The sequence below is a fragment of the Mastomys coucha genome, unplaced genomic scaffold (genome assembly GCF_008632895.1).
Source record: "Mastomys coucha isolate ucsf_1 unplaced genomic scaffold, UCSF_Mcou_1 pScaffold18, whole genome shotgun sequence".
In the NCBI taxonomy this organism is placed as follows: Eukaryota; Metazoa; Chordata; class Mammalia; order Rodentia; family Muridae; genus Mastomys; species Mastomys coucha.
The window spans coordinates 98,531,267-98,549,381 of NW_022196900.1; the positions used below are offsets into that span (position 1 = coordinate 98,531,267).

General features: G+C 48.9%; 1 protein-coding gene across 4 annotated transcripts in view; it reads right to left on the minus strand.

The window, feature by feature from the left end:
• Positions 1–18,115, minus strand: part of Fhad1 (forkhead associated phosphopeptide binding domain 1) — a 128,632-nt gene that overhangs the window by 57,251 nt on the left and 53,266 nt on the right. For all 4 annotated transcript variants that reach the window (XM_031379356.1, XM_031379354.1, XM_031379355.1 and 1 more), the window contains exons 11-14: positions 12,746–12,853; positions 10,431–10,514; positions 9,177–9,326; positions 6,628–6,823 (exon numbers count right to left, since the gene is read on the minus strand). In XM_031379356.1, coding sequence (XP_031235216.1) covers positions 6,628–6,823; positions 9,177–9,326; positions 10,431–10,514; positions 12,746–12,853 — 538 coding nt within the window. The remainder of the gene's footprint in view (positions 1–6,627; positions 6,824–9,176; positions 9,327–10,430; positions 10,515–12,745; positions 12,854–18,115) is intronic.

Below are 18,115 nucleotides of genomic sequence, written 5' to 3' on the forward strand. Positions count from 1 at the left end.
TGAAACTTGATTCTTTTCTTTCCCCTTCTTTTTCCTTTACACTAGGAGGGGTCTCATTATGCAGGCCTCTAACTCAGAGAGCCACCTGCCACCCTTACTCCCGGCTATGCTTATCTTTTCTCTCCTTCCTTTTTTCCTTCTTTCCTCCCTCCCTTCCTTCCTTCCTTCCTTCCTTCCTTCCTCCCTCCCTCCCTTCCTTTATTTTTTCTTTTCTTCCCGCCCCCCCCCCAAGAGTCTACATACTTACTGCTGAACCAACCAGCTTGCTCACATAGGATAAATGAGCAAATTACAGTTCCAGCTGAGCCCGAATCTCTAGCCATAAACACTTCAAGCTGTGGCTGATAGAATGGGTTCACCCTGGCATTCCGCCTTGACGCTGTGAATCCTCCAGGCCCAGCCTGGTCTCCTGGGTGTGTGTGTGTGTGTGTGTGTGTGTGTGTGTGCCTGGGGTGGAGGAGGGTGTTGGGGTTGGGGGGGTTCTCTTGGAGTTGTGCCTGACTTGCTACCAGTTTTCAGTCCATATCCATGGGGGAAGGAGATGGTTTTGCTTTTGTTTCTTTGCCAGGGATCCCTCAATTCTGAAAGTCTTGTGAACGTGGAGGCAGGGGAGCAACGGAGTCAAATGACCGCTCACAGTGGCAGCCATGATGATGCACATGGTGGAGGGAAAGGGGAGAGATTTTTTTTCTCTCTTTTCTTTGTCCTACTTAAAGCTGCAGCATAGCTCAGCTCTTCCTGAAGTGGGGATTCCCCACAGTTGCAGAAAGGGACACAAACAAGTGCATTTGCAGAGATAGCTCTAAGCGACATTTTCCCCTCTTAGCAAGGGAGCCTGAGAGATGGAGTCGGGCTGCTGACTTTCAAGGGTCTCCCTTCTGATGCTCCCCCTGTCTTCCCAGTGCTCCCTTTGCTAATCAGCTGTCCAGAAGCTGAGCAAGACTTCAAGCCTCCCCATGTTAGGCAACCTGATTGCTCTGGGTTTATCTCAGGACTTACAAACACGCTCGCCATGTAACTTTGCTCTCTTGAAACACTGTGGTAAAGGAAGGCATGGAGCATGGTGGTTAGGAGCCGGGCTCTGAGGCCAAAGGGACTCGGGGCAGGCAGGGACACAAGACCATGTCTCTAAGAAGGCCTTGAAAAGGCCTTCTGTTTGGGTCCTACTAAGTGCTAATTCACTACCTAGTGGAGGTAGGGTAGGGTCTAGATAGTTTCTCTGGTGTAAGCCAGACTGCCCTGCCCAGGCACATGGGTGGCCACCCACATTATGCCTCCAAGTGTTTGAGGTTGCTGATGAGAGGAGCTCCTTGTTACCAGAGGCTTGCAGTGGGCCAGGCAGGTCATGCACTCCTTATACCTACCCATGAGGTTCCCTGACCATTTTACAGACAGGTAAACAGAGGCATAGCACTGTCAAGGAACCTCCCCACAGGAAGTGCTGGTCTGGAGTCCTGACCCTCTGGGGTCCAAAACTCAAATGCAGAAGAGTCAAAAGAGAGTCGCAGTGGGGCGTTGTCCTCAGCTAAACACACTTTGAAACCTAACCTCCAGAGTCTTTTGTACCCTGGTATTGGGAGATGTAGCTCCCGGTGGGCGTTGTGGCTTTGTATGGTGGTAGATCCAGTTAGCAGCTGTTAGCAGCTGGCTCTGTCTGGTTGTGTGATGCGGTGGGAAGGCCTCACTAGGTACTGCACCGTGCAAAAGCGTCCAAAAGCATGAGCTGTACAGGCGTCTTCTCTTTATAAACTGTCCAGACTCAGGAATTCCGGTACAGTAATGTCATGACTCAAGTGTGAGTGCGACGAGGCTCACCTAGGGAATGACAGTGTAGGTCCATCTAGGCCTGGGTGCTCTAAGATGTGGGGATGGCCTGGTGCCCTGCTGGGCCTTCTGAGGGCCATGACCCAAACCACACTGGCCTCACAACAGCAGGGCAGCTTTAACATTAGTGGAAATAGAGCCAGCGTTAAGACCCGTCCCACTGAGCTGGAGGGAGGGTGCAAACGCATATGGCTCAGAGAATACCTCACAAGTGCTTAATCCCCAGGATTGGAACACAGTGCTAAGTATCCGGCGGTGAAACACTTAGCACAGTGCTAAGTACCCAGCAGAGAAACACTTAGCACAGGGCTGAGTGCCCAGCAGAGAAATACTTAGCACAGGGCTGAGTGCCCAGGAGTAAAACTCTCAAACACTGAAGTTCCCAGAAGTGTCAGATGACCCACAACTCCTGATGTTTCCTCAAACTGTGACAACACAGGTTCTTGGGTGTTAAGGGATGGCAGCGAGCAGTTGTGGACCCTCTCTGGTCTCAGTGCCTCAGAGAGCTGTTGTGAGGGTGAGCAGGGATAACACAAGGAAATGTTGGGAACGGTGTATCAAATCCAAATGCTTGAAGATGACTGTTATCTGCACCATTGTGGGGCAGTGGACTGTGAGAGGAAGCCTGGTAAGGTTGAGCTAAGTCTAGAAGCCCCAGGGATCCTGAAGGGACGGTAGGAGCTTTGCCTACTCCTGGTACCAGGCCCCCATCACAAAGCCACAACACCCCCCCCATGGACAGATTTATGTCTATCAGTCATGTAAAGGCAGCGCCCCAAGCCCCTCTACATGTAGATGAGGCATCTCAGACCAATAGGAAGCACTTGCTGTCAGACCCCAACCCACCCTAAAACTGTATATAAGATCCTATCCAGAAGGAATCAAGGTGTGAAAATTACTCTGTCGTCTGAGAGCATCTGTCTGTAACACTACCTAGGAAGAGAACGCTCTCCCGAAGCTTTCATCACCAGAAGCTCACCTGAAGCTCGCCTGCATTCCCCTCACTGGCTAGTCAGCCCTCTGCCAGCTCAGCCTGGCTCAGCTCTGTGCAGCCAGTACAGCATCTCGGAGCATCATCAACAGCAGCAGCAGAGAGCCGTGGCAGAGGCAGAGGCAATTCTCCCACCCTGCTCGTTCCCTTTCCCCTTCACTTGAACCCTCCCACCTGGCCTGGCCAGAGATCTCTGCAGACAGCATCCCCTACACAGACTGACACACCATCGCCATTGTCACTACTGCCATCACCATCATCATGATCACCACCACCACCATCGTCACTGCCTTAGACACTGCTCTATTGCTGTGAAGAGACACCATGGCCAAGGCAACTCTTAACAAAGAAAACGTTGAATTGGGGCTGGCTTACAGTCTCAGAGGTTCTGTCCATTATCATCATGGCAGGGAGCATGGCTGCACACAAGTAGGTGCTGGAACAGTAGCTGAGAGTTAAATCCTGGTCCATAGGTAGAGAGATAGACTCTGGGCTTGGTATGGGCTTTTGAATGCTCAAAGCCCAGCCCCAATGACACACTTTCTCTAACAAGGCCTCACCTCCTAATCCTTCTAATTCTTTCAAATAGCAGCTCTCCATAGTGACCAAACCTATGAGCCTGTGGGGGCTGTTCTCATTCAAACGATCACAATCACCTTCCTCACCTTCACTATCACCCTAACCGTCACATCTTCCACCATCTCCTCCATCACCTCTATCACCTCCTCCATCACCTTCATCACCTCATCCATCACTACCATCATTGCCTTCTCTATCATCACCTCCTTGCTTATCACCACTACCTCCTCCATCACCTCCTCCATCACCACCTGCTCCACCTTTATCACCTCCTTCATCACCTCCTCCACCACCTCCATCATCACCTTTACCACCACAACATCCTCCATCACTTCCTCCATCACCACAACCTCCTCTATCACCTTCTCTATCACCACCATCACCTCCTCCATCACCTCCTCCATTGCCATCACCTCCTTCACCACCTGCTTCACTTGTATCACCTCCTTCATCACCTCCTCCACCACCTTCTCCACCACCTCCTCCATCACCACCATCATCTCCACCACCACCATCACCACAATCATCACCAACACCATCCTCCCTCTTCCCCACTTTCTTCCTCCCACTTCTCTGCCTTATGCAGATGTCTCTGTGCTGGAAACAGGCACAGGGTGGAGAACACAGGGGCAGCTCCAGATTGCCTATTCCTTTTTGGTCCTTTGGGATCTCCTTATACAGAGAGAGATCCTTTTGCTGCCCACCTCCACTTCCACACTGCGCCTCTTCTTACTCTTTGTTTGTTTCTCTCAGCTTCGTAGAACCAAGGTATTGTAATCGCAGGAGATGGCCAGCAGCCCCATCTCACTAGAGACTCACAGATTATCTTTCTACAACCACCAAGCTGGGAATAAGAAGCAGGGAAGGACCAGCATCCAGAACCTCCCAGCCTATCCTCCTGTACATATGCACTATGTGGGAGCAGAGAGGGTTCTGTGGAGCCAGTGGAGTACCGTCCAGAGCTCAGGACCAAATACAGAAGAGAACACTGATAGGCCTGAAGTGCCACTGGAGGCCTGTCTGTCCCAGCCTTTCAGTAACTGCCGTCTTGACAGCTTCGCTTCACATCCATATTTCTTTACAGTAACAGATGGCTCCGTTTACAGACACAGACAGCGATGATAGAAATGGTCTTGGGAGTGAGGAGGGGACAGTGTACACACAGCTTGGTGCAACTGTTAGGGAGGGAGAGATTGGGATCTGCTTCTTATTGATTCCAGCCTAGACAAGCAAACAGAAGCCTGGGCCACTGCTCTCCCCACCCCCCCCCCCCCCCCCCCCCCCCCCCCCCCCCCCCCCCCCCCCCCGCTCCCCGGGCAACCCTGGGCAACCCTGGCTGGAGAGCCGCTGGTGGGTAGGAACACACCAGCTCCTTCACCTGTGACCCCGACCTCATCTCTCATTTCTGTGTACACACTTAGATACATTAAGCTCATTCTTACTTTTCCTTTATTTTTTTAAAAAGAACTTTATACCGCCTTCTGGATCACTTTGGAGACACCCTGTCTGGGAGGCTGCAGCACTGGAAGGCAAATGTCTTTCTGGTCATATTCCTGGCTCTGTGAAGGCATATTTATTGAGCCATTTGAAAGAACAAGTTTTCAAGGACTGGCTACAACTTCCAGAATGTTGGTGCTACTGTGAGTGAGTCCCTGGGAGCTCTCTCCTCTTACCCTGTTTTGTCTAGAAAGACAAAACATAGCACCCAATCCTACAGCTTTATTCATCTATCTATCTATCTGTCTATCTATCTATCTATCTATCTATCTATCTATCTATCTATCTATCTCTATCTATCTATCTATCTATCTATCTATCTATCTATCTATCTATCATAAATCTACCATCCATCCATCTTCCTACTTGTCCATTCATCCTCCCATCTGTCTGTTCATCCATCTATCCTTCTATCCACCCATGTACCCATCCATTCATGGACTCACTATCTATAATTATCTATCTATCATTATCTATCATTATCTATTCATTTCCTTATTGTTATTATCTATATCATTATTATTATATCATTATCTATCATTATCTATCCATTTTCTTATTTTTATTACCATCCATCCACCCACCTGACATTAATCCACTTACCCACCATCCATCTATCTACCTAGCGCTATTCACATATCATTCATACTTTCATTATATATATTATATATAATATATAATCTCATCTGTTTATCTGTTCATCTATATCAGTGCACTTATCCACCCATCTACCCATCTACCATCTTTCCTGTCTACTTGCCATCCATCTTCCTTCCTTTTTATCTCCCATCTCTCTCTTCTTCCTTCCTTTCCTCTCTCACTCTTTCCTCTCTCCCCATCTCTCTTCCATCCATCCCACAGCCATTTAAGAACTCTCCCAATGTGGCAGAGTTCCCTGTATATGGGATGCATCACTGGCTTCTTATTTCCTGACAAGCCATCCAGGTGGACCTGCCTCCCGAGGTCTGCATCCTGTCCCTTGAACCTGGCAGCTTCCAGCGTGCCTGAGATTTCATGGTCTCATAGACGTCTTTCTGTCATTTGCTGACGATATTCAATTCTATCACTTCCTAAGGACTCTTGAATCTTCTCTTTCCAGCCCCATCCTGGTCTTAGAATGGCCACTGTCATCCTCAATGATAACTTACTAAGTAGACCAGGCTGGTCCCAGACTCATAGAGATCTGCCTGTCTCTGCCTCCAAAGTCCTGGGATTAAAGGTGTGGCCACCACACCTGGCTACATTTAAAAAGGTTTTACTTTAGATATTGTTTGTGTGTTTAGTTTTACGTGTATGAATGTTGTATCTGAATGTAAACCTGTGTGCCACGCGCATGCCTGGTGCCCATGGAGATCAGAGGAAGGCATCAGATCCATTGGGACTGGAGTTAGAGATGGTTGGGAGCCACCATGTGGGTGCTGGGAATTGAACTCAGGTCCTCTGCAAGAGCAGCCAGTGCTCTTAGCTGCTGAGCCGCCTCTCCAGCCCCTTCTACTTAATATTTTACATTATATTTTATGTGAATGTTTGTGCGTATCAATCAGAAGATCACTTTTGGGAGTTGATTCTCGCCTTCTATCATATGGATCTTAGGGGATGAACTCAGCACATGGGACTTAACCTGCTCTGCCATCTTGCCAGCCTTGATGGCAAAGCCTCCCTCACCAACATATCCCATGTCAGGGAAATTCCTGGTGACATTCCAAACCCTTGATGAGAGAGAAAGGCCCAGGTACCTTTGTCAGAGTCCGACAGCTCGATGTTGAGGTCCACAAGCAGCTGCTCTGTTTCCTCCAGCCAGGACAGGGACACTCTCAGGATGTTCAGTACAGTCTTCTGAAGTCCAGATAAGAGTGGGCTGAGAGGCAGGTGCTGAAGGAGCTCCACCTCCTTCTTCAGGTCAATGCTGCTGCAGGAATCCCTCATGCAAGCCTGGGAACAGACAGGTTGTGAGCAGTCAGACCCAGCATCTATGAATGGTCCTGATGAGGGCCCTGATGAGACTGGCTTGAGAAGGATGAGATGCTGGACCTGACCAGGAAGCAGGACAGCAGCCCATCACTGTCTGGCGGCAGCCCACTTTCATTCCTGTCTTTTTGGCAGCCTTTCTTTTCTCTCAGGTTTAATTTGGCCTCAGTGAGGGTGTGTGCTCGTGTGTGTGTGTGTGCATCTGTCTGTCTGTCTGTGTGTCTGTCACTCTCACCTTATTGCCTTGAGACAGTGTCTCTCAGCAAACCAACAGCTCACTATTTCTTGGGATGGCCTGCCTTGGTCCCCTCCCTTGCCACCCCCCCCAATGCTGCGTTGCAGGCACCTGCAGCCTGGCTATTTGACATGGGCACTGAGGATCTGAACCCAGGTCTTCATGCTTGCACAGTGAGCGCTCTTACTGAGCTGTCTCCCCAGCCCTTTGTCCGGATGTTTGATAGACACAGGGAGCTCCTTTTTAGGCTGGGTAATGCTGAGCTGCCGCCGCCGCCAATCTGTCTGACACAAGAACCAAATCTGGCTACTTCTAGTCATCAGAGTTCCTGTCGAGATCAAGGCACGTGCTGGACAGAAAGTGCCGTTTCCTGACTTGTTTGAAAGGGAGCTGGCAAGTCAGCATTCGCACAAAACTCCCTAAATAGCAGCTTCTGATTGCAAGAGAAAGCAGAAGCAGCTGTGCCTCCTGACACTTGGGGTGGGGGCACCAGGGGCACCCTGGACCTTCCTCCTCCTCTTCTACAGGGAAAGGCAATAGCTGAAAATACCTTCTGTGGTTGGGCAAAAATGGAAATTTTGAGCAAAAACATTTCTCTCCCTCTTCCTCTCTACCTCCCCTTACCTCTCTCTGTCTCTCTGTCTCTGTCTGTTTCTCTCTCTCTCTCTCTCTCTCTCTCTCTCTCTCTCTCTGTCTCTCTCTCTTTCATGTGTGTGTGTGTGTGTGTGTGTGTGTGTTGGGCTGTACATCCATGTGAGTGTGCATACTCGGGTGCAGAGGCTGGAATCTCAGGACCAACCCCCTTGTTTTTTTGAGATAGATACTCTCACTGGGGAGTGGGCCGTCCGGTGAGCCCCACGGATCTGTCCGCCTCCACCAGTACTGGACATGTGATATCATGCTCAACTTTTTAAATGTGGGATCAAATTCAGGTCCTCTGGCTTGCACAGAAACCATTGCAGTGACTGAGCCATCTCCCCAGCTGTGGTTTCTCTTTCTTACTTTTTAAAATGCAGAGCTGGGGACTTCCTAGAGTTGGTACAGTCATCTCTTCCTATCTGCGGGGAATTAATTAGTTCCAAGACACTGAAGCCAAATTCCGAGGACGTTCGATTTCCTCAGTAGGAGGCGTGACATTTGTATACAGCCTATAACACATCCTCTGTACACTTTAAGTGGCCTCTAGGCAACCTACAATACCCAGCACCATGTACATTCAGGCAGAAAAATGTCAAGAAAGAAATGTCTGAGGATGGGAGCGAAGTTTCGTGGGACAGAACTTGCCCACTGTGCATAAGGACAAAGGTGTAAAAGCAAAGAGTTCACCCCAGACAAAAATCGAAGCTTATCTGGTCTGTCACTGACATGGGGGGGGTGGTGCGTGCAGACCAGAGGTCAATGTCAGATCTTCCTCAGTCACTCTCCATCTTACTTTAAGAGACTTTCTGGTATGTTTGAGACAAGGTCTCAGGAAACCCAGGCTGGCTTCAACCTTGCTGCGTAGCTATGGATGACCTTGATCCTGGAGCTTCCACCTGCAAGTACCGGCTTGCATCAGAATGTCCAGTTTTATGTGGTGATGTGGCTCAAACCCAGGACTTCATGCATGCTGCGCCTGAGCTACACCCCTCCCTTGCCCTTGCTTATTTTTTGACAGTGTCTCTCACTGACGCCAGAGCTAGCTTATTGGGCTAGACTGAGTGCCTCACAAGCCCCCCCACGCCCCCGGGATCTTTCTGCATCTGTTTTCTCATACACTAGGGCAACAGGTGTGTGCCACACCCATCTTTTTATGTGGGTGCTAAGGATTCAAACTCAGGACCTCATGTTTGTGTAGGAAGGGTATTACTGTCCGAGCTATGTTTTGAGTTTAATAGAGAAAATAAGTCTGTACGGGTTCATTCCTTGGGGACAATTTTGAGTCAAAGGTAGGATCTTAAAAAGGAGAATGTTTCCCCCCAACCTGTCCCAGGGAGAGGGCAATTCTTGACCAGTAGCACAGAAGGGGCCCAGCAAGCTGGCGGCCTGTAAGGGTCTCCCAAAGGCTACCTGGACGGCCTGTAAGGTTCTCCCAAAGGCTACCTGGCACTTGTCCAGCAGCACTCTAAGCTTCTCCAGGCTGTGCATGGTCTCCTCTTGCTTGGTGTGCAGATGAGTCTCCTTTTGCAGGGTCCACTTCCTCTGCTGGAAGCTGAGGTTGTCCTCGGTGACCTGGGCGATCCTCTCTATCAGCTGGCCGGAGGACAGACAGTAAGATGTCTCAGGGCAGCCTGCTCTGCGAGGCAGGGACTGCAAAGTGGGAGCATAAGTCCTGGCTCGGTGGGGAGGGATGCAGGCCCTGAGATGCTGCCTCTGAGGGAACATGCGCTCTGTCACCAGGACACATCGCCCAGGAACTGGGGTCTATACTGTCACTCTGAATTTGTTCCAGATCCTTCCATGCTTATAGCAATGACTCTTGACACTAAGTGTACACTCGTGGGCCATGGTCTCCTGTACCTGCCTGACTGTGTTTTTTCTGTGTGTGTGAGTACTGCCTGTGTGTATATACGTACTATGTCTGGGCGTAGTGTACACGTGTGAGAGTATGTATGTGTGTATCTGTGTGTGTGTGTGTGTGTGTGTGTGTGTGTGTGTGCGCGTGCATGCACGTGGAGGCCAGAGGACACTTTGGCTACTATTCCTCATGTGCCATTGAGACAAGGCATCTACTTGCCAAGTTGATTAAGGCTGGCTAGGTGGAGAAGCGTGAGCTCCAGGAGTTTGTCTCTCCCTAGCACTGGGAGTTGTAACTGTGTAATGGCACATAGACCTTTGTGTTTTATTTGTGTGTTCTGGGGATTGAACTTGGGTACTCATGCTTGCAAGGCGAACACTTTACTGACTCAGCTATCTCTCCAATTCCCCCACCCACTTGTAAACTTCTTACCTGTTCTTGGCCACAAAGGGCTGGAGAGATAACAAGGCAAGCATCAAGTGCTATCTACACTGCTGTGGGCTAGTTTCCCCTTTGGAAGGGATCAACCAAGGTATGTGGACCAAAGCCTGGTCACTCCTCTGCTCCCAGAGCACCAGTGTGTGTCTGGTGACCAGCCGTGAGCCTGCCTGGCTGGACTTGATTTCTACAAGGAACATTTCAAGGGGATTATTTTTTAACCAGCTTTCACTTCAAAAGCCAGGAAATCCCCTCAAATCAAAACAAATCTTTATGGTGTAGCAACAGTGTGAGAAATCTGTGCCACTAACAAAAACAAGCATATGCTCTCAGGGTCTGGCATCCAGATCCCTGAGACAGAAGCGAACGAGTCACGTGGCCAGAGAGCCAGCCACACTAACCTGCTGGTCGGTGATGGGCTTGTCTCGGAATTGCTTTGTTTTTCCGAAAGTGGCTTTGATGACTTGGTTTCTGAAGTTCTCTAGCTGTAGCACAAAGGGGGTGACTGGTCAGCAGGGGTTGCCAAGGCAGAGGCGAGGTGAAAGGGTGTCTTCCCCCCTGGGTCAGGCCATGTGCCCGCATGGTCATTCACGGTTATGATGTACTGGGGTGAAGAGCCATAGACAGAACAGAGCAGCAGGCTTCAAGTATCGAGTACCCAACCCAACCCAGGCACACGGTCCCTGCACACACGTCGGGCGCAGGCCCTCCAAAGGGGCCATTGCAGTCAGCTATCCAATGGGAAGTCTGGATCCAGAAGTGCCTTTTCATAATTGCTTTGAAATAGATATTGAGGCTGTCAGCCCAAATAAATGTTATCAGCATTGGTGATAGGGAAAGGGGAAGGCACACGTGTGTTCTCAGGTGTCTTGGGCGTCAGCTGTCCCAAAGCTTCTGTCCCTTGTGGTTCATGTCTATGTCTCTGTGGTCAGTACAGTGCAGGCACGGAACGGGCACTCGGATATGGAAACATATCAGTCAGGTGCCTCCCATGGGTTGGAGGTTTTAGCTCTCGGTGAAGGGGATGGCCCTGTGTATAAAGCCGGGAGAATCCCAAGTCTAAGGCACCCCAGACTCTATCAGGAAGCCGAGGCTAAGAAGCCTGGTTGAGAATTTACTCCCACAGCACCCCATGGCCTATGCCTGTGTTCCTCTAGCTAGTGTGGGCATTAAAGACTAACATACATCCTCAAGGGGACCTGGAGGACCACCAGATGACATTCAAAGTCACAGAACTGTCCCTAGAACTCAGAACAACAGAGATGACGGCAGTACAGGAGACTTTAAAGTAGCCAGGAGCTCCGAACTGTCCCCTGGTTTCATGGCTGAAGAAGGGGTCAAGCTAGCCAAAAAGTTGGTTATGTGGGGGGAGCCCTGCATGCAAGGTGACTGCTTATGGTGAGAGGGATAAGGTGAAAGGTTCTTAGATCCTGTGCTGGAAGTTGGGACAGTGGGCTGGGCTGAGAATGTCAGCTAGGCCTGGCCTTGAGGTAAAGAGACAGTGAGAAGGCCAAGAGGCAGCAGGAAGGCTGACTCCCTCCCCCTGGAATCTATGCATGGAGCTGTCTCATGATCCTTTAGGTGACCCAGCTTGGAGCTGAAATGAAGGCCTCTGGGCAAGGAGCACTCAGTTCAGGTATATTTGGGGCAGGGGAGGGCTATAAGAGGGCAATGGAGGTGTGGGGGCAGCTCCGGGACTGTGGGGGGGGGGCAGACGAGGGACTGAGGACCTACTAGAGAAGTCACAGCTGTGATGCGGCATTTGACGACAAGCTTCAACGGTTGTACAATGATTAGCACGGTTAACACCATTTGATGGAGCATACCTCTACATGTCCCGAGTGCAGGGACCAAGCCTGCTTACACAACCTGGTTACAGCTTGGATTATCATAGAAATAGAAATTGTGTGAACTTGGTGCCGGAAAATATGGAATTAGGGTCCTTAGTATCTTTGAGGTGACTCACAGCCCTTCTGAGAGCCTGCTACGTGGTCTAGCAGACGCCCCTCCCAGACGCAGAAGCACAAACAGCTGGGAACACAAGGTGTGTCTTGAGCACCACCAGGTGGGGTGTCAGCAGAGATTCTTACACAGATCATCCAAAGTAGCTGTCCTGGGTAGCTTAGGCCTCTCCTCTTGGCTTTTCATTGGCTCTACCCGAGCCCTCCGGTAAAATCTTATGGTATTTTATATCTTTTACAGAAGGGCCCTGCCCAGTGGAAGACCCGGTAGCCATCTTGGGTCAGAGCACTGGACCAAGGGCCCTCCTGCACAGCCAGGCTAAGATTCTGTAACTACCCTGCCCAGGATCATTTCTGTCTAGCATGGACTTAGGACACTTGGGGCTTACTTATTTAAAAAAGAGGCATTTCGTTATGGCCACTGAGAATCCACAGGGAGCTCCTGGGGGAAGAAAGACCTGAGTACATGCCTACACTGAAATGCAACAGGGAGAAACTCTCCAGAGAGGAAGATGGGTTGGGGTGGGGGACAGGCAGCCCCAACAGCAGGGTTGGCTGCCTGGCCAGGTCTTGGGTCACAGTCACAGCACACTATTGGAGTGAGAACTTCCCAGCAGAAGATGGATAGGGCATCCCGTCTTTAAGCATCACACCCCACTCCACCCCACCCCACCCTGACACCAGAATTGGCTGCCTGGGTGTAGGAGACCCCTGGGGAACATGGTCCAGCAAGGAGGGCTGTGGAACGCTCCTACCTGGCCTACTGCCTTTTCCAAATTGATTTTAATGAGGTTCTCTCTGTTCCCCATTTCTTGCAGCTGAAGCAATTTCCTTCTGGAATCTTCCTGAAGCTTCTCTTCAACCTGAAAGGGTGATCAAAGCATGTGCTAACTGCTGCAAATGTGGCCATGAGGCAGTCTGGGGTAGAGCCCTCTGTGAGATCTAATGGCTGGGGCTGGGAGTGGGGGATGTCCCAGAGGGACGTGCAGAAGCGGCAGCCCACATGGCAGGGGTCAAAAGCGAGTCTGCTCATCTGAGTTAGTCCTACCCCAGACCTGAATCCGAGGGCAGTCCCTAAATAGGTCATGTGACTTCAGAGGGTTGTTTTGTTGGTCTGTGACTCCGTGTTTCACCGGTGGGTGGGGTGCGTGGTGGGGGAGGATGATGTGTGTGGCAATATTACTAGGACTGCCTCGAGTTATCATGGGGCTAAGAATGTTTGGAGGAGTGGTGAGATTTTTATAATGGCTCTATGAGTGTGTTAGTGTTAGCTGTCACTCGTAAAACTGCAAGATATACTTTTCTCCATCACTCTCATACCCTAAGTCCACAGGGGGCTTCGTAAATATTGTTATTAGGAATACTGTCAGGAATACGTCATCGGTGGGAACCACTCAGGGAGATGGAACTTGGAGAAGGCATTTCAAAAGGGGTGGGGGTCTGGGGCGTGGCTACGCGAAAGTGCTCAATTGCTACCCTCTGCTGGCCATCGGATGCACTGCATCCCTGTTCAGAATTACTTTTTCCAAATTAGTAGATGTTAGACAGAACGCACTTCTGGATTGCATGTTCATACATGTTTATAATGTATTCAGAGCACACTCACTCCTCGTTACCCCTCCTTCTCTCTCTCACATCTGTCCCTTCCTCTTCCTGACTTGTCTGTCCCACTTCCCTGGGGACCACAGCTCTAGCCTGTATTAGAGGTGAGGGGGTCCGCCTTTAGAGGAAGGGGCTTCATGCTGAAGCAGCCTCACGAGCCTCTTATTGGGGTTTGGAGAGGGGTGTACCCCAAACCCTTCAGCACTTTCCCCAGAACCCTGTGGGGCAGCGAAGAGTTTCTCAGACTCAGGCTGCCTGAGAAGCCTGCTTTGGTTTTTATTGCTCACCCTGAGGGTCCTCCCAGCTCTAAGGAGGGCAGGACTTCAATGTCTGGCCTTGGGCCTGCTCCATACCCCTCAACTTAGTGTTCTCCTCCCTGATTCCCAGCCCACAGCCCCAGAGCCAGCCTCAGTCACAGCCCAGCTCCACCCTGTCCCCCCATCACTGCCACAGAGAAGAGATGCTTAGGAATGGATTTAGTCCTCACAGGTTTATTAGGTCTCTAACCTGTACATGACCTCAGGCTGGGCACCGGTGACCTCTGGTCTCCTTGCCTCCAATTTATTCCCTTCTAGAACATTCTGGATGGTCTGCTGAGACCCACCCAGACATGAATCAGCTTCCTCTCATAAGGCCTAGATGACCACAGTCTGGGCTGCCTGGTGACTGGCCATGCCTGGCTCTATGTGACAAGTGCTTAGGGACATTGTGTTTTAAATTTACATCCTGGCTCAGCAGAGGAGGTGGATTTTCAACTGAATTTAAAAATACCATTTTATTTTTAAATATGAACATGGAGGAATTGAATTTTAAAATGAATTTCATTTCAGTTTCAATAGTCACATGTGGCTAGTGGCAGTGCTGTAGTGACGAGTCCCATAGATGAGGCTTCTGGCTCGCTTTTCACCCCTTGCTGAGTGTGTGGTGTCACACAAACTATTCTGCTTTGAGATGCTCCCTCAACCCTCACGTCCTCATTTGTCAAATTGACATAACAGCTTTCAGATCATAGAATGGGCTAAGAGAACAGGCAGAAATGACTGTCGCAATGCCAGAAACAGCTCTGACCACCAGGTTCAGTACTGGCCACAAACCCAGTGCGGTCACTGCCTCGGTCACAGACCTCCAGCAGATCCTCTCTGCATTCAGTACACGGCTCAGGATCCAGTCTTAATGAAAAAAAAAAAATGAAATAAAACAAAACAAATAAAGTGGAAGGTGCAAGAAGCCCATAGGAATGTAAAGGAAGTAAGGAAAAATGAGCCGCCTCAGGCAAAGTTGTTACACACTTGCTGCTAGTCAAAGGGAAAGGAAAGCTCAACACATGTCAAGGGAGACTGGTTACATAATAACCATTGTGCAGTAATAGTAATTATGTAACAGACTTACGGTTGGAAGATAATAGAAGTCTACAGAGTGCTAAAGGAAATAAGTCAATGGGGAGATCAGTGCACAGTCAAAGTATGTTCCAGAAAGGTAACACACTCACACACACACACACACACACACACACACACACACACACACACACACACACAGATGCACACATGCACCCCCGAGAGACTTTGCCATCAGTAGAGATTTAATCCTTAGGGATATATTTTAGTCAGAAGGAGGAGGATCCTGGATGTATACCCAGGGATGTAGGGAAGACGCAGCCCCTGTGGGTGTGAACACTGAATGTATGCAAGCATTCGGGATGCCTTTGTGGTGTCAGTGTAGAGGGAGGTGTAGCTACATTACGTAAGTCTGTGTGGTGCCAGTGATGCTAAAGGGCTGACGTCGGTGACCATTGTGTCATCCGGGAGTGGGGTGAAATCACCCATGGACACTGGCTTTCGATAAGATGAAAGTGCATGTTTAGAGTAACTGTGAAAAGAATATCAAAAGAGTAAAAACTTACCAGGCAGTGGTGGCACATGCCTTTAATCCCAGCACTGGGAAGGCAGAGGCAGCACTCTGTGAGTTCAAGGACAGCCAGGGCTACATAGAGAAACCCTGTCTCAAAACAAACAAACAAACCAAGCCAAAACAAACAAAGAAAGAGTAAAAAATTGACATCTGATTTTGGGAAGACATAATATAGCTTTTATGTTATTATTACCAGATGAGGAGCAGAGGGAAAAAAATTCCAAAGGAATACAGGGGGAAATATCTAATGAAGACTATCAGTGAAGTGGGCATGGCGTGGTGTTACATGCCTTTAATCCCAGCACTTTGGAAAGATGGCTCAGTGGTTAAGAGCACTGGCTACTCTTGCAGAGGGCTGGGGTTCAATTCCCAGCACCCACATGGAGGCGTGTAATCACTTCTAACTCCAGTTCCAGGGGATCCCACTCCTTCTTCTGGACTCCCTGGGTGCTGTGCATACACGTTGCATAGACATACATGTAGGCAAAATACCCAAACATTAAAACAATAATTTAAAAATTAACACAATACCCTGGCAAAAGCAACATGGGCTAAGAAGGATTTATTTGCTTTATATTTCCAAGTTATAGTCGATTATGGAGGAGAGGCCAAGGCAAGAACTGAAGCTTCTAGCCACATCACATCCATAGCCGGAAATAGAGAGAAATATGTGCATGCTGCCCACTGAGGCTTGGTATCTTGATTTCTCTACTTTAAAAAGTTTTTTTAAAAATGTATGTGTGTGTGTGTGTGTGTGTGTGTACTGTGTTAGGGGGTGTGTACACATGAGTTCAGGTTCCCTGGAGGACAGAGGTGCTGGGCATTCCTGGGGCTAGAACCACAGGTGATTGTGAGCTACCTGATAGGGATGTTAGGAATTGAACTCAGGTCCTCTGCAAGAGAAACTAGCACTCTTTATCTCTGAGCCATCTCGCTAGCCTCAGATTTCTCTCTTTTTATACCATTTGGGGACTAACCTAGGGAATGGTTCCACCCACAGTGAGCTGGTTCTTCTCATACTAATTGATCAAGATAACCCCGCAGACCAATTAGACCTAGATAATTCTTCAGCTCTCAGCTCTGGCTATCCTAGGAGCTGGCAACTGACACTTAAAAATTAACCATCACAATGGTCAAACTTCACCTAAAGGACACAGGTAGAACACTGTGTCTCCTGCAGAATGTATGTTCTTCTTGTAGGCACACATGAAACAAGCGTGTAGCATGTGGACCACCAAGCAGTCCACCAAGAAAATCTCAGTTGATACCAGGGATCTAAAACACCCAGAGTAAGATCTCTGTAACACAATGCAATCAAGCTGAAACCAATAACCAAAAGGCAGCCAAGAAATCCTCATATATTTAGATATTAGAAAATAACTCCAAAATATGCCACGTGTCACAGAAGAAATGATGGGCCCTGGGAAAGACTGGGTTCTGAGTAATAAAGAAAAACATTCTAGAACTTGTGGGGTGCAGCTAAAGCCTCATTTAGAGGGAAATGCATAGCCCAGAAGGCAACTTGGTTCTGTTGCCATGACTGTGGTGATTTTAATGAAGAGATAAATCAAAGTCAACTTATTTCTACTGAGAGATATTCTCGAGAATGAAATACATTGAACCAGTAGCTCAGCACATTCCCAGATGTTTCTGTTTTCATTGTCTTGGGATAGTTTTTATCTAGATGCATTCTTTCCTGGGCAAATTTTTCAGAAAGTATTTAACTTATCTCTAAATTTTTCTGGCCACTGGCAGTTTAAAATATTAATTTTATTTATTTTTTAAAGATTTATTTATTTATTTACTTATTTATTTATTTTATGAGTACACTGTAGCAGTCTTCAGACCCACCAGAAGAGGGCATCAGATCTCATTACAGATGGTTGTGAGCCACCATGTGGTTGCTGGGACTTGAACTCAGGACCTCTGGAAGACCAGTCAGTGCTCTTAACCACTGAGCCATCTCCCCAGGCTTATTAATTTTATTTTTAATGTATGTATGTGTGTGTGTGTGTGAGTTTATTCAATGCTGCCAATATGTGCCTGGCTGTGGGTCCATCGATGGTGGGCACGGACAGCCTCTTAAGGAGTGTATCCTTGAAGAAAACTGACTCTCTACCCAGTATCCCTCAGCTGCCGATGGCTCCTCAGCTAGGGGTGGGGCCTCATGAGTCCCTCCCACAGCCATAGTGGGATTTTGAGTTTTTATTGTAATCCACTTTTTTTTTTTTTTAAGACAGAGACTCTCATTGAACCTGGAGCCCATCCATTCTTCTAGATTGGCTGGTTAGAGGGCCTCTGGATCTGTGTATCTCCATCCACCCCAGCACTGGAATTACACCGATGAGCCACCACAGATGTATCTCACATGGGTTCTGAGGATCTAAACTCAGGTTCCCAGGTTCCCATGCTTGTGCACGTTCCCCACGGAGCCATCTTCCCAACTCTGAATTTTATTTCATTAGCTTTTAGTTTATTTAAAATTTAGATAGCCCTGTGTGGATGCCACCCTCTGATATGGATGCCACATTTCCCAGGACAGGAAAGCAACACAAGACCCACTAGGATCTGCAGGTAGGGGCGAGTCTCTCTGAGATAAAGCGGGAACGTGG